The sequence below is a fragment of the Narcine bancroftii genome, chromosome 10, assembly GCF_036971445.1.
Source record: "Narcine bancroftii isolate sNarBan1 chromosome 10, sNarBan1.hap1, whole genome shotgun sequence".
Lineage (NCBI taxonomy): Eukaryota > Metazoa > Chordata > Chondrichthyes > Torpediniformes > Narcinidae > Narcine > Narcine bancroftii.
In genome coordinates, this window is record NC_091478.1 from 68,392,325 (window position 1) to 68,419,070 (window position 26,746).

Consider the following 26,746-nt stretch of genomic DNA (forward strand, 5'->3'; position numbering starts at 1 on the left):
AAAATTAACTGATGTAATCTTGTTAATGGTATCATTAATTAGGTATTTCAACAGCTAAACTTTGAAGATGAAGTCTTCATTTTTTTTTAAGCAGACTGCTCTGACTTCTATCCAGTCAGTACTCTCAGTGTTGGCAATGTTTTAAATAGCAAGACAAGCATAGAATAATCCAATATTCTCCCTGTTTTCTGATAGTGTAAGATGATGCTTGGAGCTCTTTTTCATAGCTGGAAGGTGAAGAGTCAGTTGATGAAATAGACAAAGACAATGTGGTCAAACAATAACCATGACTTTTATTAGCAGAAAATCATGGTACAATAATGAAAGACAATAAGTGCATATACAGTTATACCCAAGGGGAGTGTCCTTAACAGTAGAGATAATGCACAGCCAATGTTAGTACAGCAAGGCTCGCCAGAGGGGCGACAGGAAGCTTGGCAGACATTCACCACAGAAGGGTAGATGGCCACTTCACAAAAGTGGTGCTCTATCAATATTAGAGCACCACAGGGCAGTGATCTCAGCCCCGAGCCTACTTCCTGTACACCTATAACTGTGCGACTCGATACATCAACAACACCATCTACAAATCCACTGATGATAGCACGTAGTGGGTTGTATAAAAAGGGGCGATGGGTCAGCATGCAGGATGGAGAATGAAAACTTGGGTGCAAGTGGTGCAGCAACAACCTCGCACTCAATTACACCAAAACCATGGAGCTGATTGTTGACTTAAGGAAGGGAAAACCAGAGGTGTACGACCCAGTGATCAGCGAGGTGGAGCGGGTGAGCAAATTTAAGTTCTTGGAAGTCACCATCTCGGAGGGTCTTTCCTGGACCCAACACACCAAAGAAGAAAGCTTGACAGCGGCTCTGCTTCTTCAGGAGTTTGCGGAGGTTTGGTATGACATCAGAAACCCTGCCATATTTCTACAGGTGGAAAGTCTGTTGACCGGCTGCATCACAGCCTGGTATGAGAACACCAATGTCCCAGAATGTAAAGAACGGCTAGGTACAGCCCAGAACATCATGGCCACCGAGAACATCTACAGGAAACGTGGTCATCAGAGAGCAGCAGCAAACATCAAAGATCCACACTATCCAGCACATGCACTCTATTCTTGCTGTTACCATCAGAAAAAAGGTATCGGTATCACAAGACTTGCACCACGAGGTTCAGGAACAGCTGCTCCCCCTCCACCATCAGACTCCTCAACAACAAACTCAATCAGGGAGTTACTGAAGAACTCGTACTTATTGTACTTTATTGAATTTTTTTCTCTCTCTGTATTGCACAGTTTGTTTATATTTCTTTATTTGTTTACATATATACTGCCAATTAGTGGTAATTCTGCCTGGCCCGCAGGAAAAGGAATCTTAGGGTTGTATGTGATGTCATGTGTGAACTTTGACAATAAATCTGAACTGTCATTCGGGGCATACTAAAGCAAAAATGAGGTGAATCACAACAGGGATGTTAGGGAAAGTACCAAATAGGAAGATCAGAAAATAGAATGAAGGTAGATGCATCACTGAACCCAGCTATTATTTCCATTAAAATTGAATACAAATAGACAAGAATTGTCTTGTCAGCTAAAACAAAAAATTGAGGTACTATTCATCTGTCAAGTTTCTGTACCTGTCTATTATCCCTCACTCTAGTTCACCAATCCCCTACTGGCCCCTGTACAACTCCTCCCATCCTGTCCACATTACACTGGCTATCTTCCCTCTGTTCTCTCAGTCCTGATGAACGGCTCTGGCCCAAAATGTGAACCATTCTTTTTCTCCCACTGATGCTGCTCAACCCATTGAGTTCAAGATATAATCATAAATTTGTTATAGCCATGATACAAAACCCAAATATTTTTTAATGAATGTGAAAGATGGCTCATATCTACAAATCAACTGCTTTATTCATACTTTAAAGGTCTGATCCAAACTATTATAAAACTATCTTGCAAATACAAATTCTAGGTAGAACAATGCCTCAGGAAACAGAATTCTACAAACAGTATCGTTTGTTGAATAAGAACATAAATGACTTTTAACTGTAACAAATTACTTCCAAGTGAAAATAAAAGCAACATAGGTTCATATTTTTCTTGATAATTTGTGCTTTTGTTGTCTCTAAAACATACAGGACCTTCATTTAAAGCCAAGTTGGTTAGTGATTGCAGCAGGAACTCTACCGATGGCATCAATCTCACTTGAGAGTTGGTGTGACTACAACACAGGCAGCTCCGGCTGATGCATCGTCCACTGGTTTCCTTCGATGTTCTGCAGGTGGCCGAGGTGGAGGGTTTGAGGGCGGCTGATGAATACTTTTTCCAACCTGTCGATTTTTGGAGTCTTGTGACTGTATGGGGTTCCATTCCTCTTTTTTTATGGCAGCCTCGATGGAGAAAGAGAATCCATTTCATTTTTATAAAGTATGACACCATAATGTTACGCATTTCAATTCAGAGTTGTCCTGAACCGTATCTTTCAATGGAACAAAAACCAACCATGATTTTAATCTGATCTGAATATCGTGCAAGAATATGGTTCAAGGTATGTAATTACTTGGTTAGGTCGCACAGATGTGGCCAGGAGCATGTAACTATCAAAGACATGGTGCACAGAACTAAACCCAAAAACAGACAATAGTGTGTAGTGAACCACAGTAGCTGCAGATTTTCTTGTTCAGCACCATGTATACACTTGTATTTAGTTGCACTGTAATTCCGAAAGCCCCTCCAATGAGGGTTAGCAGGGCACTCTCCAACTGGATGGCATTAACATCTCCTGTTTCTGCTAGACCACTCCCTGATCCCCTTCTCTCATCCATCCCTCTGTCTTCTTTCCTCTAGCTCTCCACCCCCTTCCCTCTCCATTCAAAGAACCATCCCCTCCTCCCCTTGTTTGCTGGTGTGCCCTCCCTCCCTTATCACCTCCTGGCTGTGGGATTGTGCTCCTTCCCTGTCTCTCACGCCCCTCCCCCCATTTTGTCAGGCACCTGCCTACGTTTTGCTCATACCTTGATGGCTCAAGGTCGAAATATTGGTGATTTGCTATGTAAAGGGCACTGTTTGACCTCCTGAGTTTCTACAGCATTGTGTTTTTACTTCAAATAACAGTGTCTGCAGACTTTCATGTTTTATTCACATTGACTATCTATTGTTCTTATCACCATTTAAATAATTTATATCACCTTTCAAATAATACTTTCCCTTTGTTTCTCCTGCATTTATGCATTTCATACTGCATCAACAACTTTTTGCCTACTTGCTCATCTTGTCTAAGACACCTTCGTCTCCTTGTATTCAGCTACAAATTGCAATCCCACAAAATTTTGTGTCACTGACAAACTTGAAAATATTTCAGTCCATTCCTTCATCCAAATCACTTATTTACATTAAAATATTGTGGCCAAAGCACTGATATTTGTGATATTTCACGAGCCACAGCCTGGCACCCTCTGAAACAGTCCCACTTATCCTATCTGTCAACCAATGTTCAATTTATGTCAGTATAACGTTCTGATTCAAGGTCTGTAGTCACTCCCGAGGCCTGCTAAAAATCCAAGTAGACTGCAACTACTGATTCCCCCTCTTCTTTTCTACCAGTTACATCCTCCCTTTCATAAATCTATTAACTTTGTCAAATCCTGTCAATCTTTTAAGAATCTTGTCAACACATGGTTTATAATAGATTCCAGCAGTTTCCCTACAAGTGATGATAACCTAACTAGTTCAGAGTTCCCCATTGCCCTTCTCCCTTTTTAAAAAAAGTTGTTACATTCGCTATCCTCAAGTTTGCAGAAATTGTTCCAGAGTCTATAAAATTTTGAACAATAACAAGCAATCCCACTACTTCCATGGCTGTCTCTTTTAGTACAACAATTGCAGGTTATAAGGCCGTATGGATTTATCAGCTTTCCAAAGCATTTCTTCTATTGAGACCAAATCAAGGCACTTTTTTAATTCCTCTGCCACTAGCCCTTTTCTTCATTATAAATTCTCCCATTTCCCCAAATGCAGGAGATCCACATTTTTTTCCCCCATTTAGAATACATGTAGAAGTTTTCATGTTCCTTACAGGTTTACTCTCATCACTGTTTCCCCTCAAAATTCCCAGTCCTCTTCTGCTGAATTCTGAACCGCTCCAAATCCCAATGCAGCCATCTGATGCCCTTGTTTTCACTCAGTAAAGGCCCTGTACAGGAGTGGTAGATGCACCCCACATTTTTCTTGGATATTCTGGTCACAGAATCTTAACAAGTGTATTTAAAAAAAAATACCCATTTTTAGACATACTGCATGGTTACAGGTCCTTCTGGCCCAAGAGGCTGAGCCACCCAATTAACCTACAATCACCCCCCCCCCCCACCCCCACCTATACTGTTTTGAAGGGTGAGAAGAAACTGGAGCCTCGGGGAAAAAACATGCAGATATGGGGAGACTGTACTAACACCTTACAGACGGCGCTGGATTCAAACCTGGGTCGCTGGTGCTGTAACAGTGAAGCACTGACTGCTACACTAACCATACGGCCTAGTCAACAGTGGAATTGGAAAGATCTCTGGAGAAAGTGTATTGAAAGAAGAGGATTCTTTCCCCCTTAAGAATTGTGGGAAATAGATACCATCTTTATTATGCATCAATGAACAAAGACTGAAAATGGAAGATAGAATGAGAGACCATTGACTACTGTATATTTCGATGCATAAGCCGTCTGGCAGATACGGTTTTTTTTTAAGTTTAATTTTAATAGTTTTATGTTGCAGTACAATTTCGATTATCTGAAACGGCCAGGACTGGGCCTATTTCGGATAAATGTTTTTTTCGGAGAACAGGTCATTTTTAAAAAACAGCCAGTAGCAACAGCAAATCACTTCTAACAGTGTTTAGACAACAACAACAAGGGAAGGCTTTTAAAGCATTAAAATGTTTAATTCTCACCAAAAAAATGCTGGCCACCGCCAATCACCCCACCGAGGCCGCGCAGTCACCACTGGGGGCCCGAGGTCCGCTCTGCTGCCGCCGGAGGCCCGAGGTTCCCGGTCATTTCAGCTCCAAAAACGTTTTGGATAATTGAGGATTTCACAGAATCCAATTTCAGATAACCAGAGTTACATCCAGCATACAAGTCGATCCCCATTTTTCAGACTGTCTGGGCCTCCCAGGAACAACCCACAATCTTTTAAAAAAATCCCAATCTCAAATAACAAACCTGTAAATTAAGTAATTAAACAAAAGCCTCGGCCTACCGGGCAGGAGCAGCAATGACTCACAGAGTTTGTGCAGCGACATTGTGCTCCCGGTGGTAGCAGAAACCTTTGCCCACCAGGCAGGAGCGGTGAAGGCAATCTCAGAGTCCCAGGTAGGAGCGGTTATGGTGGTGCCCAGTGGTGGAGAGGAGTGGCGCTGGGGGAGGGGAGGTGCTTGCAGCAATAACATGTATACCGAATCTACGTCAATCTGTTTTTTTTTGGTGAATTTAAGGTCTCAAAAGTATATCCCCCATTTTGAGAAATATTTTAGGGTTTCATGACTCAACTTATACACCGAAATATACTGTATGTTCTTATTAAAATGATAGGCAGGCCTGAGGAGCCAAAGAGTCTCCTCCAGTTCGGTGGGCATTCGTCGTGAACTGGGAAATGAAATGTGAACAGATTATGAACTATAACATGGGGTGAGCAATGAGCAGCAAATACAAACTGGATAAATCATTTTATAATCGGAATCTCCAGGGTCAGGAACAATCTCAGGAACCAAAGTGTATCTTTATTATTGTACACACACTGCTGTTAATTGTGAATCAAGTGCACTCAGTAAAGGATGTTCCACTAGTCACTCAACCTACTACTTTTGTCAACAGCAGCTGCACCGAAGGCTGAGCAGGCCACAAGAAGGAAACTGAACATACCAATAGAGTCAGTCATTTTTCACCCTCCCCCATGACAAACCTAAAATCAGTTTTATCAGTCCCCATACAGGCAACCTCTGCAGGAAGTTATTAGAAAATAAAATCTTTCATCTAGAGAGGTTTAACATCATGGCCGGAATACAATGGCTTTCTCCCATCCAGGCAGTTGCACTTTCTAGCCCGTATCCACCTCCTTGACCACTAGTTTGACCGTGATTACCAAAAATACTGTGCAGCTGGAATATAGAACATTACGGATTTCAAATACTGTGGTCAGAACACATCTTGCTATCAGTATATTGGCAAGAGTGATGCAATGTACCAGGAATGCAACATCTTCCTAAGACTTGGCCTGTAATACAAAAGGGTGTTTTCAGCTCTGACTTTTGGCATCGCCTAGCCTTCCATTTGACTAACTACTTGCTATCTTCTAAACATATAGCCAACAGATTAATTCTTCACTGTGTAATATGATGGCATTAAATGACGAATAGTAGATAATGATGCCTTACTTTACACCGCTTGAGCATGAGATGTAGGAGAAGGTAGGCCATTTGGTCCATAAAGTTCACTCCACCATTCCATCATGAGCTGATCCATTCTCCTGCTCAGTCCCACTCCCCTGCCTTCTCCCCATAACCTTTGATACCCTGACACTTATCATTCGCTGCCTTAAATACACCCAATGACTTGGCCTCCACAGCCAGCTGTGGTAGCAAATTCTAGAGGTTCTCCACTCTCTGGCTAAAGATTGGTTTGACATTTGTAAATGTAACAATTACTGCATCAGAACCACACAACTGGTCACTAGATAATCACAATGAATCCAAATTGAGAAATGTATGATTTGTTCCTTTCATGAAGGAAAAGAAATATTCCCCAAAACTATTAATCACACAGAAAATCACATCACATTGATATGTTATGTAAATTAAAGAAAGACATTTCAGATGACAATTTACAAAAATAAGAAGAAACTTACAAGTAGATAAATAAGACTAGCAATGCCAAGATTCACGGTGCCCAGAACTGTTGGTAATATAAATCCTCCAGGCACAGCAAGGCTGCAGAGAATCAAACAAATAACAAAATCAGTTCACCCGCCACCAATCCACAACATAATCTTGATATTGCCAACTGATAAAATAGCTGAATATTTTATAAAATAACGCACTCTCTAAATAATGTGGTACTGGACCCAGATAAACATACTTAATGTTATATACACAATTTTAAGGAATTGTGAGAAAAAAACTGAATTAATTCTTTAGGTATCAAGAAAATTGGAAAAAATGCTGAGATATCGTTACTAAAATCTGATAAACTCAAATGCCTGATTTATGTCTAGTCTTGATTCTTGTTAGAAAATCATTAGAAATTAAAGACAGTGGGATCCTGCTGTTTTATTTAAAAAAAAACTTTCTAAAGCAATGGACTGCTAAATTTGTGTAGAATTCTGGTTAGACTCCAGTTGCAGACAACCAAAGGAATATACAAAGATTTTATAGTGTGACCTCAGTTTGATTGAGGTCATTATATCATGGTTTTGGATACATTGTAGATATCATTATGTCTTCCAAGGAGAAAAATTAAGTAAATATTAATTCAATTTATAAACATAGATTTATACAAGTGCCTATCACACCTGGACATTTTCTGAAAGGTGGCCACAACAAAGGGAGAACATACAAAATCAAAAGCACTGATACATCTGTGGTTATTATTGGTTAAGGCGGCACAATTGGTAGAAGGTGGCACAATTAGGGTAGCGTTTAGCACAATGCTGTTACAACACCAGCAATCTGGGTTCAAATCCAGCCTGTCTGTAGGAAGTTTGTTCGTTCTCCCCATGGCTGCATGGGTTCCCCCCGGGTGCTCTAGTTTCCTCCAATCCTTCAAAATGTACGGAGGTTGTATGTTAATTGGGGGGCATAGGCTCGTGGTCTGGAAGGGCCTGTTAACGTGCTGTATCTCTAAATTACAAAATTATCACAGCCAGCTAGATCAAGAAAATTCAAGAGACACAATGAACATTCAGAAGGTAATACTTAATTTGATGAAAAAAAACCAATGTGCATTTGCTGACTAGGCACTGATGTAGGCAACCATAAATCTCTCATCAGGAGTGAGGCAGAATTGTAGAGGATGGTGTATCTTTGCAGTTTTTACCATGCATGAAGAATAGCACGGATGTAGTAATTCCGAGTGAAAGGTCCAAACAACTTCACAACAGCTGCCAGAAAGCGTTGACCCCTAAATGAAAAATAAAGATAAACAGAATTTTCACTAGCTGGAGCATGAACCTGCATTTGGGCCATTTTAACATGTAATCCCTACACATTCAAATCTCTCGTCTGCAGTTCCAACATTCTTTGCACAATACAAATGATTTTCATAAAGTAATCTATGTGTAGATTACTTACGGTCTCTCCAAGGTCGTGCCTTTCCTCCTCTTTCCTCTGGGATATTCAAGTAACATTACAAATACTCCTGCAGCACTGAGTGTCTCAAGGTAAAGGAAACCAGCACAATCACGAAGATTCAACATGTGCAGTCCTTTAATGGACTTAGAAGATTTTATGACTTTTTTTTAATGGAACTGCAAGGATTAATTGCAAGGATTAACTGCTCAATTTTGCAGAAGAATAGCTGCAGAAACTCATCAAGTTCCTCTTAAATTTACTATACTTTCAGCTCAACAACACAGATCCAGATCAACTGATTATAGGAAGCAAGCTGGAGAAAGAAAATCAAAAACTGACTGAAAGTTTTCCGTTCCAGCTCTCTCCTCCATCCATGTTCCAGAACAGTAGATCCAAGCCAGAATTCAAAGTCTCAAGAATCTTGAGCTTCACGAATCATTTATTTCAAGTTTCCCAAAGACTTGTGGAATAATTTAGTGATCAAGTGCAGATTCTGTATTGGCAATATATAATCTTTCACTGCGGGAGGGTCAGTTTGATATCCCAATTCATTTTTGAAGAATAATTCTGTGAAATGTTTTTTTCATCATCTGCAACTGCCAGGTGCTGATATCTTTAAACCACAATTGTGAAGTCTAATACTAGGATTTGCTAACAGCCTAGTTTCTGTTCCCATTGCTGCCAAACAAACTTAAAATGGAAGAACTTATAATGTGTGGTTTAGTGTGTTCAACTACAACAGATCTTTTTTTTAACTATTTAGAATACTCTGGACATGCCAGGACCTGATCTGAAAAGTCCTCAAATATCCATTGATTTATAAATTAAAATTACACTTTAATTAGAACAATGCAATATTAACATGTGGCCACAACATAGGCGCACTTGACATGAATGAACAATGTTTCCTTCAGGTGCTCTTACCTTAAAAAAAAAACACGGTCGCCTCAAACTATTGAAAAGTCTCCAACCTTTCCCCACACCTACAAGTCCTGAAGACTTCAATTATATTTTTTAACTCAGTGCAACAAGAATCAGGTTGAAAGGAAGGCTTAGGGTCACCAAAGAACCACAGAGGTGCCCCTGGACAAATTAATAAGAATGAAACTCCCAGTTAAACTGCAGATCTTTAGAGCAGGTTAAGGCATAACATCAGGAAACTGATAGAGCATCTATTCACAAAAATCAGGCCAGGAATTTCCTCAGGAATTTTCACTGGATTTCCACATAAATTATACTTTTTTAAAAATTGAGGAATATAGTATGGTATCAGGCCCTTCCAGCCCACATCCCTGCAATACCCAAATTGGCCAATCAACCTTTGGAATGTGGGAAAAACAGCAGCATCCAAAAGAAACCCATGCAGACACGAGGAGAATATATAAACTCCTTACAGACAGGTGCCAGATTCGAACTCAGGTCATTGGTGCTGTAACAGTGTTGAACTAACCACTATGGTAACTGTACATTCGATAGATAACTCAATGGGAGAGGCATCATAACCTCTCCTCCTTGTAGTAATGAAATTCCCAACAAGGACTTGGATGCTATGATCCAAAACAGCCCATCAAACAGGAAGAGAAAGGACCTGCAGTCTATCAATCCTACTTCTCTTTCTTTACCCACAATTACAATAAGCGTAAAGCCTCAGACTGGTGACGTATATAGTTGCAGAAACCATGAATAGACAAGAACTCTTCTCCCAAGCCCTACAAACAATTCTGGTAAGACATGCGCTGACAGTTTGATCGAGTTTTATTTGTTGCTGGAGCAATATCCTGTACGTCTGCTTGACAAAATTAGAGTTTATCACTAGTATTGTTTATGATTTCAGGCAACTAAAGGGGATGCGAAAACAGCAACATGGTCACTCTATCCCTGAAAGATGCAACAGCTTGACAATATAGCCATTTTTGATTATATATACAACCAGCTTTATGAATATTCAAATTACGAAAATTCACCTTTACAAAAAAATTTAGACATGACAAGCCATTTCTGCCCAAGCTGTCACAGAGAGGCTGGCAGAGCTGTCAGCAGGCACCTGTTGGAGTGAAACTATCATAGGACAGCTGGTTAGGTCATCACTGCGCAGCCACCAGGGCTGTCACAGGGCAGCCAGTGGGGCCATCAGCGCGTGGCTACCAGGGCTCTCACAGGGTGGCCGGAAGGGCTGTCAGCGCACAGCCACCAGGGCTCTCACAGGGTGGCCAGTGGGCCTATCAGCTCGCGGCCACCAGGGCTGTCACAGGGCGCCTGGCGGGGTGCTCAAAACACGTGGTCATCCCAATTCTGGTAAGTGAAACTACACTGTACATGCATTATTTCTACTTTATATAGGCTGTGTATTTATATCATTCCTGCCTTTACTATGTTAACGTCATTTTAGGTTTTATGTGTTATTTAGTATGATCTAGTGGGTTATTTTTTGGGTCTGGGAATACTCAAAAATTTTTCCCATGGAAATCAATAATCACTTCTTCGCTTTACGCCATTTCGGTTCTGAAGTAAAGCTCTAGTTTTGTAAAGCAGGGTATTTATGTAATTACAAGGTATATTTAGTGCACCCATATTATAAAGGGTTGTTAACTTCCATCATTTTGCTCAACAGAGCATTAAAAATTGGACATCGTCAAGGAATGAACCTAACCAACTGGTAAATAACCCTACATGTGTTTTTTTCAGGGCATTAACCCAAAATGTTAACTCCACTTCTCACTCGACGGGGTAGCTTCTGCTTTTATTTAAAAACACATCCTCTTTCTTGGATCCACTTGAGAACGAAGGTTTTAAACTGAAGGCTGGTGGTTTAGAGTCCTAATGAACATTGCATTATTGTGATGTACTTCTGCTGAGAGGAGGGCCCTGCCACTTCAAAGAGCAGTGGAACTTCATTCCACCTATGCTCTCCTACAGCACCAACCTTTCCAACCCCATGAACTCTCCCCACAGTTTCCTGATCATATTTACTCATCCAACAAAACCAAAAATTATGCTCATTTTTGCTTATGGGGTTTTGAATACAAAGTAGGCTGCCAGGTCTCACTAAGTCACTACAAAGGTTGCATTTCACAAGTATATCATTTGGCTGTGGAGACAAAGTTTAAAGGGTTCAAACATCGACCACCAGGCAATTCATTGTCCCCTGGAACCTCTACTGGGGCCTCAGTATTTCATCTTATTTATTAATGATGAGGGTGAAGAAAATATAGAGCTATATACCCAAGTCTGTCGATGTTCCTAAGATGGGAGAAACAGTAAATGATGCAGATGGAAGCAGAATATTATGGACGAGGAATGTTGACAAACTCAGAGAAGTGAGGGATGAAGTTTGAAATCATCCACTTTGATTGCAGTAAGAGGAAATGGACCATAAACTATTGGACCAATTAACTCATGAGGAAGCATTAAAAGAAATGATTAAACAGTGAAGGTGACAGATGGATATAGAGCATTAACCAAGAGTTTGCAATGTGACTCAATTTGACATTTAAAAAAAAATTTAGACAGGCAGCATGGATTAAAAAAAAAACCTCTCTTCCCTCTTCCCCCCCCCCCACCCCCCACCCAATACACAAATGAATCCACAATCCTCATACATTTTATATTTAGAGGGTGGGAGGAAACTGGAGCACCCGGAGGAAACCTATGCAGATACGGAGAGAGCATACAAACTCCTTACAGACTGCAGCGGATCCAAACCGGGGTGGCTGGTGCTGTAACAGCGCTGTGCGAACACAGAGGCAGCTGGCACATTGGATGATTACACATTCAATCCATTGTCACGTAATAAAGACAGTACAATATTACATGAAATTTGTTTTCGCCATTGGCAGAAATTGGCTGAAGTGCCTCTTACAGAGAAGGAGAAGCAAAAGGAAATTCCCCTCAGAGACACCGTGTGTCCATGGATTCGCCTCCAGTGCTCCCGCAGCCTCACAATCCAAACCATCAGCAGCCCGAGCTCCAGATATGAACCTACAACAATGATCAAGAACCCTTCAGCACCCTCACGCATCCCGGTTCCCCTTCATCCTTTCTTGAGCCATTCTCCAGCAGTTCGTAGCCTGGCACAAAACCCACGACTGCAGTCTCCAGCAGCCCACAGCCTTCACCTCGAGTTTTCAACAGCCCACTGCCTTCACGGGTACGCGGCCGTGGTCACTGTCCCGTGGGTCATTTCCTCTGCTTCTCCACTTCAAATGGCGGGGAAGGGGTGGGTGATGGGGTAGTTGTCTCCTTGTTTTCTAGTGCCCTGCATCAGTCCTCTGTTACCTTGAAGTCTGTAACCCCTCGTGGCTGCTGCCGATCATAAATGCCGCCATCTTGGGCGCAGACCCTGCGATTGCAGTATTTTTAAATAAAACCACTCTCAGCTCATTTACAGGCCATTTACAACCTGTATGGTGCTGACAGCAGTCAGACCAGGCGGTTGGACCCTGCAGGAGTGCTGTGTCTTCATGAGTTTGCATCAGTGGCTGCGCTGCCATTTTTCCTCCCGCCAACATGGATGTTCAGTTTACACCCTGGCCTGTTTCACTGAACCTTTCTTGAGATCTTCTTCCATTTTGATTTCTTATATATTCCCTTCACTCTGCCTTCAGCTACTTTGACCTAAAATCCTGAATAAATCTTCAGCATTGTTTTAATGCCTTCTTTAGCCAATCTTTTAGGCACAGTTCCTTTATCTTGCTTGCTCAATGTCAAATTTTTGTTTGATCAAAGACTAAAGTATTTCTCTATGTTTGAAAGGGTGGGTGAGCTACAAACCAGAGGACATGGATGGGTTAAGGGTGAAATTTAGGGGGAACTTCTCAGTGAGTGGTGGGAGTGGAACGAATTTCCAGCTGAAGTGGTGAATGCAGGCTCAAATTTTGGCAGTGAAGGAGAATTTGGACTGGTGCATGGATGGGAAAGGTATGGAGGGCTATGGACTGAGTGCAGGTCAGTGGGACCAAGAAATGGTTTGGCTCAGATTGGAGGGGCTGAGGTGGCCTGTTTCTGTGCTGTAATTGTTCTATGGTATTATAGAAATGATTCCTGATGAAAGGTTTTTCAGCTTGAAACATAGACTACATCATGGATGTTGCATGAATTGTTGAGTTCCTCCAACACTTTGGGTGTAGTTCCAAAAAATGCAAGTCATTGTTTTAAGATCAAAATGGCAATGTTTTTGCCACATATCACAGAAACCATATTAACAAGTGCATTCTATAGGTCTTATTTACTATTTTTTCTGGCATGGGGATTCAAGACGTTAATCAAGAAGAGTCTGGTAACCTGCCTAATCGACTAGTGGCACTCACATCGGCAGCAATGAAGGGTTTTGAAAGGCTGGTGTTGAAGCAGATCAGTTCAAGACTGAGCAACAAAATGGATCAGTTCCAACTCGCCTATCGTAGCCACAGGTCTATGGCAGATGCCATCTCACTGGCTCAACACAAAGCCCTGGAACACCTGGACAGCAAAGATGCAAACATCAAGATGCTCTTTATTGACTACATTTTGGCATTTAACACCATCATCCTCTCAAAACTGATCAGCAAACTCCTGGGACTCAAAACCCAACTGTGTAATTGGATCCTTGGTTTCCTTACCTCCAGTCCACAATCAGAGAGGATTGGTAAAAACATCTCCTCTACAATTTCCATCGGTACCAGAGCACCATATGGCTGTGTTCTTAGCCCCCTCCGCTTACACCTTACACCTATGTCCGTGTATCTCGGTGTGACAACACCACCACCTACAAATTTGCTGACAATACCACAGTAGTGGGTTGTTAAAAAAAAAGGCAATGAATCAGCGTACAGGATGGATACTGAAAATGTGGCTGAATGGTGCACCAACAATCACCTTGCACTCACTGTCACCAAAGCCAAGGAGCTGATTGCTGACTTCAGGAAGGGAAAACAGAGGTGTACATTGCAGGAAATCACAGCTGGAGAGGGTGAGCAAATTTAAGTTCTTGGGAGTTACAATCTTGGAAGATCTTTCCTGGACCGAATACATTAATGGCATTGTGAAGAAAGCATGTCAGCACCTCTACTTCTTCCTAGAGTTTAACCCTGGAAAATTTCTATGTTGTGTGGTGGAAAGTGCGCTGGTTGGTTGCATCAAGGTCTTGTATGGGGACACCAATACCCCTGAGCCTAAAGCCCTGTAGTGGGCAAACCCCTTCCAACAATCGAGAACATCTACAGGGAACGCTGTTGTCAGAGAGCAGCAGCAATCAAGGATCCACACCATCCAGCACCCACTCACTCTGTTCTTGCTGCTACCATCAGGAAAGACTCACACCACTAGGTTCAGGAACAGCTCCTACCACTCAACAATCAACTCAGAGTAAGGACTCTTACTTTTGCACTTCAGTGATTTTTACCCCTCTGTATTGCACAGTTGTTTACATTTCTTTACTTGTTTACATGTGCATGTTGTGCACAGATTTTTAAAAAATTTTTGCACTACCAATTAGTAGTTGCGTCACCAAAACCAAGGAGCTGATTACAGCCCAGTTCATCTTTCCTCGATCCTGTTTGATGTGTTGGATAGGATCACACTAGGATTCTTCAATGAGGTGACCTCATCCCACTAGAACTGAAAATGAGGACAGCATCACCTTCAGGGTCCTCTGATTCCAAATGAAATCTGTTGCGTCCACAGGAAAAAGAATCTCAGGGTTGTAGGTGACAATAAATCTAAAATCACATACTGCTCACCATGAATTGCCCATGAGAAGGGTTCTTGCACCACTGTCTAGAGAAGATTTTTAACTAAACCAACCAAGCAATTTCCAAATGAAATTCAATTTCTAGCTCAACATACTTTTAGTGATTCCGTTTTGCTACAAATCGTTGCCACTGTGGGAAACATTTCCTTTTTTTATATTGAGGTGGGAGACCCACGGAGATGGAGTGAAGAACAGGACAAGTTGCAGAGAGTTAAAGTTTCCAGACAGTAACAGTGTAGGTTAGGTCTACATGATCAGCCGGACCTTTAAACCAATACACAATTTTTAACAACGGGTTCAGGATAGGCGTTAAACTTTATATACACTGCAGAATCTTCAGCGTGGCAGGTCACTTAAATCCGGCGGCTTCAAAGAACCTGTCGCAAGGTAAAGGATACATGCCATACGCTGCAAACTGCCAGCTTTTAAACTGTCCGGCCACTCCGACTACACCGCCAATCAACAGAACTGTTGTCGGGAAAGACAAGGGATAAAACGAGGGTCAAACCAGCGATAAAGGTGAGACGACATCCCAGATCTAAACTCATCACATCAGACAGAAACTTCCGGATGGAATATCCTGCACTGGACCGTGGCAACTTTGGCCAAAAGACGCTCGGTATTTTCCCATTCATGTCTAATCCCACTCGCAACTGCACCAAACCCTGGCAGCGCCGTCCGACCAACTTCGCCCTCGGTTCATCTCTTGCGGGAGAGAGGAGCTTCTGCCCCTGTCCGACCGAGGCCGGTGCGGAGAGGAGGGGCGGCCTCTGCCCCCGTCCCACCGAGGCCGGTGCGGAGAGGAGGGGCGGCCTCTGCCCCCGTCCCACCGAGGCCGGTGCGGAGAGGAGGGGCGGCCTCTGCCCCCGTCCCACCGAGTTCGGTGCGGAGAGGAGGGGCGGCCTCTGCCCCTGTCCCACCGAGTTCGGTGCGGAGAGGAGGGGCGGCCTCTGCCCCCGTCCCACCGAGTTCGGTGCGGAGAGGAGGGGCGGCCTCTGCCCCCGTCCCACCGAGGCCGGTGCGGAGAGGAGGGGCGGCCTCTGCCCCTGTCCCACCGAGTTCGGTGCGGAGAGGAGGGGCGGCCTCTGCCCCCGTCCCACCGAGGCCGGTGCGGAGAGGAGGGGCGGCCTCTGCCCCTGTCCCACCGAGTTCGGTGCGGAGAGGAGGGGCGGCCTCTGCCCCTGTCCCACCGAGTTCGGTGCGGAGAGGAGGGGCGGCCTCTGCCCCCGTCCCACCGAGTTCGGTGCGGTGAGGAGGGGCGGCCTCTGCCCCTGTCCCACCGAGGTCGGTGCGGAGAGGAGGGGCGGCCTCTGCCCCTGTCCCACCGAGGCCGGTGCGGAGAGGAGGGGCGGCCTCTGCCCCCGTCCCACCGAGTTCGGTGCGGTGAGGAGGGGCGGCCTCTGCCCCTGTCCCACCGAGGCCGGTGCGGAGAGGAGGGGCGGCCTCTGCCCTTACTCACTGAGTCCGGAGGCCAACGCCTGCTCGTTCGCCCACATGGCCCACTCAATCTGCCCCATGGTCGGGTGCCTCCACTGCGATCATGTGCCGCCTGGCGTTTCGCCGTCGCTTATAAACTTCGTGTCATTTCCTCATTTCCCCCTCTCGCTACGTGACCGGTCGGAGGCCCTCCCGAGGGAGCGCCGTCTCTGCCTCAGTCTCGGCGTCTGGTCGGCGATGACACAATGGCAGGGAGTTCAGCTCCATAGATCCTGGTGGCAACTCCCAAGTGAGCTATCGTGTTGGTAACACTGCCATTCAATAGTAACGCTCGTGAACAGAGAGAAGGGTCAAGCAGCATCCATGGAGAGAAATGGTCAGTCAACTTAATGGAAACTAGAGGGGGGTGGGAAAATGGTAAGAACGAAGCAGTGGAAGGGTCAAGAGATGACCGGGTACCAAAGAGAGAGGAGGCAGATAGGGGAGGAGAGTGTGGATTTGACAGAAAAGATGATGGAGAAAGGAAACAGTGGAAGTCAAGCCAAGTTATTTGCCGTCTGATTTGCAACCTAACAAAACAGCGTTCTCCGATCCTCGGTGTAGACACACAAACAGACAAACAATGCAAGTACAGTAGGCAAACAAATAAACATTGTTTCATTATTAGGAGTGTCTCGGATGGTTAGTGTAAACAGTTCCTTTGGTTGTTCTGTATTCTCGTTGCCCGTGGGAAGAAGCTGTCCCTCAGCCTGGTGGTGCAGTCTCTGATACTCCTGTATCTCTTTCCCTGCAGGAACAGCTGAAAGATGCTGTGTGCAGGGTGGTCGGAGTCCTTAATGCAAGGCCTCTTCAGACAATAGTTCTGGTAGATCATAGAGATGGGGGAGAGGGAGACTTCAGCGATCCTCTCTGCCACTCTCATGGATCTGTGGATTGACCTCCAATAATTTCTCTGCACCAATCACACCACATATTGATGCAGCCGGCCAGGACACACTCAATAGAGGTCCCGTCAAAGGAGGACATAAGGTATCCTTGCCTGCTTCAGTCTTCTCAGGTTGTGTCTTCCTAACAATTGAGGATATGTGTGTCCATGAAAAGTCACTAGTAAAGTGATCTCTAAGGAACTTGGTGCTCTCCACTTTCTCCACTACAGTTGTTGATGTATAGTGGGGGGGTGGTTGTTCCCGGTCCTCCTGAAGTCTACGATCATCTCCTTTGTCTTGTCCATATTAAGACTCAGATTGTTACTCTCACACCATATCATGAGATTTTCCACCTCTTCTCTGTAGTGCAACTCATCATCGTTGGTGATGAGACCGACTACTCGTGTCATCTGCAAACTTGACGACACAGTTGGAGCTGGATCTGGTGATGGAGTCATGGACAAGTGCGGTTGAACCGTGAGGTGCGCCAGTACTCAGCATGATGGCACTCCATGTTCTGCTACCAACCTGAACACACGTCTTTTGGTTAAAAGGTCCAAAATCCATTTCGAGAGGGTTGTTGAGTCCCAGCGAGGACAGCTTCTCCACCAGCCTCATGGTAAATTCCAAATCTGAAGTCAATGAACAACAGCCTGGCATATAACCACATAACCATTTACGGAGCAGAAACAGGCCATGTCGGCCTTTCAAGTCCGCACCGGTTCACTAGAACCTGGGGGCTTCTTGAAGAATGGTCCCAATCTGTGTATCTCATTGAGTTCTGGAGGTGTTGCTACCATTGCCATCTATGCATAGGTGAAGAACAGAAGGATGATGAGAATGAAGTTGGGGCCACTAAAGGATAAGGGATGCAGGACAAGAATTCATAAATAAACTTTCATAACGTGAGAGCCTCGGATGGCTAGTGTGAGCAGCTCCTTTGATCGTTCAGCATTCTTACTGCCCATGGGAGGGTGCTGGCTATTCCTGTCAGGAGTATCTTTTTCCCTATAGAAGTAGCTGAAAGATGCTGTGTGCAGGGTGGCAGGGGTCCTCAACAATTTTGCGTGCCCGCTTCAGACAATTATCCTGGTAAATGGGGTGGCACGGTTGGCGTAGTGGCTAGCACACCATGAAGGTAACAAACAGGGCCAGCAATTGGGATCAGGGTTTGAATACTGTGCTGTATGTTTTTCTTTTTAAAATATTTTTATTTTCAGTAATAATAAATTTGTACAGTGCAATTATGGAATGTGCTATAAAAAAAGTAAAGCACTACAAGAATAATCATGCATATAAATTCCCAAAGCACAACCATAATAGAGAATGGACATATTGTATTTACATTTTTCAAACCTCTGACCCTAAACCAGACTTGTGAGCGAGGTCAAAAGAGGAAAAGAGCTGAGTGCTTGTGCGAGACGTACAGAGGGAGTCAAAGGGGTGCAGTGCCCCTTGTGGGAGGTTGGGGGGTTCTACCCACCCCCCATTGGGAAAATTTTCACATCAAATTTCCAGTTTCGACCATCTTTTGGTGCATTTCAAAGTCAAAAACGGACATTACAAAATAATGTGAGTATGTCACTATATGCTAATAACATTTTTATTATTGACTTTGAAAATCTGTATACTTAGATTGATTTGTCAATTTATTCTTTTCCTTCTCCATGCCTTTTTGTTACCTTCATGGTGTGCTTGTGTTTTGCTTTGGCTGCTACTGATAACAAGTCCTTCTTGGTTTATGAGGTGTCGTTCTCCAGGAGAGAACAAAGGGATTGGTTAATGCAAAACTCTTTCTGCATTTCTACTGTAATAAAAGAAAGAAAAAAATGCTTTTTTCCCCCCTTGCCTTGCCAAATACAATTCTAGAATCATAGCAACATTTAACCTCCCAAACTATTTGGATCAAGGTAACATGTTGGTGACATCACATCCTCACACAAATTAAGAACGAGTCAATCTGTTGAGACTCAAACCATTTTCCAGTATTGAGTGTCAAAGCACAATCAAGGAATGAATTCTTGGCAAAATACTGTAGTTCTTTCACTTCTATCCAAGCAGATTCTTTGCAAAATAATGGGATAATATTCACCAAAGAATTAATTCAACATTTATATGCTATCTAAAATTCTTTCTATTGAAGTTTATAGAATACATTTGTAAGAATGCAATACTATTGAATTTAGTGCAACTGTGTACAAAACCAAATGTCCAACCAAATATTCTTCCAGGTGAGGTGAGAAGAGACTATATTTAAAGATCAAGAAGAATTGTGATAGCTCCCCATGAGAAAAATCGGTAATCTTCTAACTAGGAAGCAAGGGGATAGGAACCAGAATGTCATGGCAGAGAATAGAGAAGGTGGAAAGGATGATGCAGGAGGATAGGCAATTGAGGATTAAGGAGTTCCTTGTGTATGTGAACAGAAGAATAATAAAAATGAAAATCGGACCATTTAATGTTAAAGGAGGCAAATGTGCCTGGAGGCAGAGGAGGTCCTAAATGAAAATTTTGTTTGATTATTCAGCAAGGAAAAGGACCTTGATCAAGGTGAGGTCAGAATAGAACAAGCTTGTGTGCTGGACCATGTTGAGATTAGGAAAGAGGGAATGCTGGATCTTAAAAATAATAAGATTTGTAAGTCCCCAGGGCTGGATGCGATATTCTCCAGGTTACTGTGGGAAGTGAAGAGATAGCTGGGGCATTGGCAATGATCTTTGCATCCTCCTTGGTCACAGGGGAGGTGCCAGAGGATTGGAGAGTGGCACATGTGGTCCCCTTGTTTAAAAAAGGTAATAGGGAGAACCCTGGGAATTATAGTCCAGGGTGTCTTATGTCAATGGTGCAATCTATTGGAGAGGATTAAGGACTGGATTTATTATGAGCATTTGGAGAAGTAGTCTTCTCAGGGATAGTCAGCATGGCTTTGTGAGGGGAAGGTCATGCCTCACAAGCCTTTTTTTTTAAAAAACATTTATTGGGTGCCTGGAATGCCTTGCCAGGGGTGGTGGAGGCTGAAACAGGAAGAGCATTTAAGAGACTACAACATGGATGAAAGAAAAATAGAGTTACAATGTAGGAAGAGTTTAGGTTTTTTTTGGTAGGAATATGTAGGTCAGCACATCATGGGCCGAAGGGCCTGTATTGTGCTGTAATGTTCTACGTAAAAAATACTTTGCTTTTGTTGTATCCAATTAAGAATTACTGGACCATTGAATGAATTAATCGTCACCTTTCCCTCCACAGACATAATTTCACCCATGACGACTTCATTGTAGAAGAGCAAACAAGAGACAAATGTTGGCTAAATAATGACTGCTTGAAAAGATTGGAGGGAAAAACATTCAGTGCCACAGATCAAAAACTAGGAGTTCCTCTGGCCAACTTGGGCACAAGTGATTACAATCACCTCATGCAATGACACTGCAAATCCCAAATGTGTATGAACATTTCTTTCTTAGCTTTAATAGGGTAATTTTAAATCATCCATTACAGAAGTTTAAAAAAAAAGTCAACATCTTGGAAGATTTTGTGTGGGTGGGAAGTGACGTTGAAAGTGCACTGCACAAAATAGTGAAAAGTAAATTAACCACCCTCTCAATTCCCTTTCTACTGACTTCTATTGTAAAATCCATAAAACAAACAGTTAATTCCTTTTTTTTAAAAAACCCATTTGGTTCTATAGAAGTGAAATTTCATTCCAATTGATCCAAGTCGAATTCACTCGTAAATCGCAGGTTGTGAAGATTTGTTCCCAAGGCAAATGTTTTAAGCAAATAACTAAGATACACTATACAAACTCAAGGAACGCTACAACTTTTTTTCCATAGGACTTAGCTAAAAAAAGTTTGAAAGTTACAACATCTCAAGTACTGTATTTACAAGGAAATTATAAATCATGCAATAATGGAAACTTTCAGTGATAGGTCAGAATCATCTTGCTTCATATTTATTGGAAGACTATAAAAAGCTTGCAGCTATAAAATATAAACCTCTGAAGTAATTCAAAGAGGTTTCATTTATTATCTTTCTCTCAAACTAGTACTATTATGTTTGTTCCATCAAATAAGGGTCTGAATTGAAAATTGTATCCTTGACTACATACAGCAAAATTTCAAAGCATAGGAGATCCAGTTACAAAATTTGAACTGGTAATTTTCAAGGATACGTTACTAATAACCTGCTAGATATCGGTGCTCATCGAGATATTCTGATCCAAGAATAGATTCAGAGCAGACACCAGACAAAATAGAATAGTTTTTTTAAAAAATCATAATTCCTTAAACTTAAATTTTTAAAAATCAAATTAAGCCAAAAAGTTTAATTTTCAAGCTAGTAATTTTCCATTCATTCAAAACCAGAATCCCCATTCCTGTCTCATGTTACTAATTACTCTTATTTTAGAAAAAAAAATCATAATATATTTGCTGTTTAAATATTGATTTCTAATCCTCCAAGTCTTAGGCAAATGACTAAGCAAATTATGTGAACTTATTCTTCCATTATTGCTTTTCATAGTGGATGGATCTATATTTACATATTGTTCCATCCAGATTAATAGCAATATTTAAACACAAGCTAAATCAACGTCCATAATAAAATTCCCCCTTATCCGGTTCCCCTTATCCACTACCATGTTTTTGTTCCAGATTCCAGCATCTATATTCTGCAGACTCTTTGGTCTTTACACCATTATAAAAGCTTTATCTAACACCTACTTTGTGTCTTACTTGATATTAAAATTGGGGGGAGGGGGGTTCAAATTTGGAATTGTTTTTGCTAAGAAACTGACATTTTTTCTTTTCGACTTACAAGTTCCTTAGATCAAATGCAAATTACAGGTCATGCAAAAAGGATAATCTGCAAATGATAATTTATTTACTTAAATGTGATGTAATGCAGAAACTACACAGGGTTGCTGTGTAGTTTCTGCATGATATCAGTGTTTAAAAACTGGACCAAGCATGACTTTGGAAATAAAAGTCATGGATCATAACATTCATCTATAACCACAGAATGGGTCCTTTGGCCCTCCTAGTCTGTGCCGAACTATTTTTCTTCCTAGTCCAACTGACCAGCACTTGGTCCATATACCTTCAAACTCCTCTCATCCATGTACCTGTCCAAATTTTTCCTTAAATGTCAAAATTGAGCCTGTATTTACCTATTCAGCTGGCAGCTCATTCCACACTCCCACCACTCTCTGCATGAAGATCCCCCAAATATTCCCTTTAAACTTTTCCCCTTTCACCCTTAACCCATGTCCTCGATCTCATTTAACCTCAGTGGAAAAAGCCTGCTTACATTGTTATACAAAATTATGATGGGTATAGTGTCAATGTTCAAAAGTTCATGGCAGAAGTCTGTTTCATCACCAGGAATCCCCTTACACATTAAAAGTATTAGAGGTAAAAAATAAATTTCAACTTCCAGTGAAAACCACAACTAAAGCAGAGGATGAATTCAAGTTGCATTTATGACCACCCATCCTCATCAAGATCAAAAGTCAGGTAGCCAGGTAAGTCATGAGAAAGCATGGATTTAAATTATGAATAAAACCATTTCCTTGTTAATTACCAGAACAAATATTAAATGCTAATACTCCTGAGAAACTGTATTTTGAAAACTGAAATAGGCATTGATACTTAACCACTAAACAATCGCAAATAACCTCAACACACAAATTATAGCTTTTCTTCTGTTTCTATTGATTCTATTTTAGTTTAGTAATACCATCTCAAAATTTTTGACACCTCTCCCACATTTAACCAGATTTGTATTTTCTTTGGAAATGCTCTCCTGATTGCAACACAGCAAGTTAAACTGATAACTTTGTGAGAAAGAATTATTGAGGATCCCTTCCATCCATCACATCCCATCTTTGACCTACTAAAATCAGGTAAGAGGTACAGGAGCATAAAAATCAGGACTGCTAGGCTGCGAAATAGCTTCTTCCCATAGGCTGCGAGATTGAGGAATGGCATCCTGTATCCTTGGGTCTCTTATAAATGAAATAAGTAAATTATTCCAGAATATTTTATAGTTTCATTTATGTTTGTGATTATGTGTGAGGAATGTGTCGTGTCTGCACTGTGGTCCATAGAAATACTGTTTCATCTGGCTGTATATATACAGTCAGATGACAATAAATTTGAACTTGGAAAAAACAAAATCTGCATTTACAGTTCCAAAATGCAAACCCTGGAGTGATTTGTCATCTTTTGTTACAATGAAGTACATTCCAAGGAAATACACAAAACTACAGTAGTTAGTCACATGAATACTCTTTTGTTACAGTGGGAAGGGAATTCCCAGAAGTGCAGCTAATCATTTTGCACATCAGCAGGGTTACATCCAAGTGAAACATGTACAAAGTCTTGATCCTAAATTAAAAGGTAAACAGTTTTTGAAGGAATGTTAACTGAGATTTCAACAGAAATAAATTTACATGAGACTACACTGCATAAGGATATCACTAAATTTACATTGCAGCTGTTATTTCTGCACTCAGATTGTGTTTTTTTAAAAAACTCTTTAATTGATCAAGATTCAGAATACAAAATTTAAACTAAGTGTGCTAAGGAGAATGAGTTAAGGGAGAAAAACACTAAAGACAAATCCAGTGTCTGAAGGGACTCTAACTTCTTTCTTTTATTACTGGGGGCTCTGGACAATACTAATGGAGATTCTCTGCTTGCTTTTTTAGCAGGTTAAAGTTGAAGTACATAGTGTATATTACATTTTTTGTATTATTACATGACAATAAAAAGGGACCTTGAGTTGACAGACAATATATTGAAAACCATACTTCAAATTTCTCTCTGCGCATGCACTTAGTACATTATTATAAGAGTTGCTTGAATTTTGAGCAAGGATTATATGAAAGAACAGGTAAAGTTTATTAGTCAACAAATACGTCTTTATTTTTTGAAAATAGGTGTCCTTCAGGCACTAATGCTTGGCAAGTTCATCTTCTCTGATGAGATGATGGTTGAGGTCTTCGATCAACTGTGGCCCTGGTCCAACCTTTGATAAGAAAATCCAAACAATTAGAGTAAATATTTCATTCAGAAAAAGAACAATGTGCAAGATTGAATAAGAAAAACAACTGTTGATTTTAATTTAATGTAAACCTACATTACGGCAACAGGCCCTTATGACCCACAACCCTGTGCTGCCGATTTACACCCAATTGACCTACAATCCGTGGGTTGTTTTGAATGGTGAGAAGAAACTGAAGCACTTGGAGGAAACCCATGCAGACATGGGGAGAAGGTCAAACCTCCTTACAGACCACACCAGATTCGAACTCAGGCCCCAACGGCCTTGCAGCTCGGCCCCAACGGCCTTGCAGCTCGGCCCCAACGGCCTTGCAGCTCGGCCCCAACGGCCTTGCAGCTCGGCCCCAACGGCCTTGCAGCTCGGCCCCAACGGCCTTGCAGCTCGGCCCCAACGGCCTTGCAGCTCGGCCCCAACGGCCTTGCAGCTCGGCCCCAACGGCCTTGCAGCTCGGCCCCAACGGCCTTGCAGCTCGGCCCCAACCTCTACACTAACAGTGCCACCACCTATGCCAACTGAACTGCCACAGCTTGAAGCAATTATGATCTACCAGCACTAATTTTACTTTACATCTTCTCCAGAAGAAAGGAATAGAGTTCAGGTATTTGTTTTTTATCCCCCAAAATCATATTGGGGAGGGGTGGGAGGGGAGAAATAATTCTCTGAAGGAAACTATTTTAACATTATTCAATCAAACCTATTTTAATCTACACAAAGGATTGCTTTATCCAGAACAAGATAAGAGATTCTACATACATTTCAACAAAGACGGTTCTTATGGCTAGTAAAGTGTTTTATATCCAGGATAAAATGCAGGCAAAGTGAGGAAGTGGAAATAGCACCCACAGTTTTTCCAAAAGTTATTGAAATTCATTGAAGTTGTTGAGTAATTAGTACATTGTTTCATTAACAATGCACCTATGGACTGATATAATGTGGATTATGCTAGATTAACAAGAACATTTCCACAAAAGAAAAAACCATTTCAATTTCTAGAAGGCATTATGTTCTAGATAAGAATTAGTTTGAGAAAAGGAGAATCTGTCATAAAAGGGAAACAGGATAGGATTCGAAGCAGAAAGATAGGTAGGAACAGTGATAAAATGGAAAGACCATAGGGTCACAGGTATGGGTGGAAAAGCACGAGATAAGAACAGATGTGATGGAGAAGGGGATAGCTCTCTTGATGGAGAGGAAAGGGGGTGGAAAGCTGGAGAAAAGCCAATAGAGGGATGAGGAAGAGAGGGAGACAGGGGGAAGAGGCCTAACAGAAACCAGAGTTGACATTAATGCCATCTAGTTAGAGAGCACCCAGGCAGAATATTAGATTTTGCTTCTCCAATTTATGGATGGCCTTGGTTTGGGAGTTCATGAGGCCATGGACAGATATGTCAGCATGGGAGTGGGGTGTGGAATTGAAATTAGTGGCCACTGGGAGACCCCAGACATTGATGCGGACAGAGTGAAGGTGCTCAATGATCTCCCAGTCTGTTTCCTGACTCTTCGATGGCCACAACTGGAGCACTGGATGCAGATTTACAAGCGGTGTAACTTCACTGGAAGAAATGTCTGGGGCCCCGAATGGTGGTGAGTTAGGAAGTGTGAGTGCAAGTTTAGCACTTCCTGCATTCACAGGGGTAGTTATCAAGTGGATGCATGAGGCAGCACCAATGTTGCCATCAACATAGCAGAGGAAGAATTGAGGATCCTTGCCTGTGTGGGCTTGTAAGATGAATTGCTCCACACAGCCAAAAGGCAGGCATTGCTGGGACCCATACAAGTTCCCATGGTTACCCCTTTGACTTGAAAGTGGGATCAAAGAAGAGTCACCTTATTCAGGATGAGAACAAGTGCTGGTGGAGGGGGACAGGTTGAGTCTGTTGTTGAGAAATTAATAAAGGGCTTTGAGTCCTTAGGAATGGGAGATGGAGATATATAGAGATTGAAAATGAGGCAGTGAAGTTCAAGGAATTGGAAGTTGTTGAAGTAATGGAGGCCTTGTGAGGTATCACAGATGTAGGTAGGGAGGAATTGGTCCAGTGGGGGGGGGGAGGGTAATGGGAGGTAAGACAATACTAGTTTGGTGGGGCAGGAGCACGCAGAAACAAAGGGCCTACTGGGACAATTTGGTTTGTGGATCTTAGGATGGAGATAGAACTAGGCAGTGCAGGAATGGGAAACAATGATGTTAGAAGCAGTAGGAAGGAGAAGGCAGGAGTGATAAGGTTAAAGATTCTATTCCATCCCCAGTATACTGGAAT

At 42.2% G+C, this 26,746-nt stretch overlaps 2 protein-coding genes and 1 long non-coding RNA gene across 4 annotated transcripts in view; 1 reads left to right on the plus strand and 2 right to left on the minus strand.

Annotated features, from left to right (window-relative positions):
• Window positions 1-273: 273 nt before the first annotated feature.
• cyba (cytochrome b-245, alpha polypeptide) lies at window positions 274-16,723 on the minus strand. The gene is made up of 6 exons (XM_069901237.1): window positions 16,523-16,723; window positions 15,462-15,531; window positions 8,337-8,411; window positions 8,083-8,166; window positions 6,896-6,977; window positions 274-2,395 (listed from the first exon to the last, which is right to left on the minus strand). The coding sequence occupies exons 1-6, from the start codon at window positions 16,578-16,580 to the stop codon at window positions 2,207-2,209; spliced, it is 558 nt and encodes a 185-aa protein (XP_069757338.1). The 5' UTR covers window positions 16,581-16,723; the 3' UTR covers window positions 274-2,206.
• LOC138744691 (uncharacterized) lies at window positions 16,370-24,258 on the plus strand. The gene is made up of 3 exons (XR_011345707.1): window positions 16,370-16,876; window positions 17,793-18,045; window positions 20,673-24,258. It is a non-coding gene; the product is annotated as an uncharacterized lncRNA (long non-coding RNA).
• Window positions 23,449-26,746, minus strand: part of mvda (mevalonate (diphospho) decarboxylase a) — a 44,819-nt gene continuing 41,521 nt past the window's right edge. For both annotated transcript variants that reach the window (XM_069901235.1, XM_069901234.1), the window contains one exon: window positions 23,449-24,452. In XM_069901235.1, coding sequence (XP_069757336.1) covers window positions 24,431-24,452 — 22 coding nt within the window. In that variant the 3' untranslated portion in view covers window positions 23,449-24,430. The remainder of the gene's footprint in view (window positions 24,453-26,746) is intronic.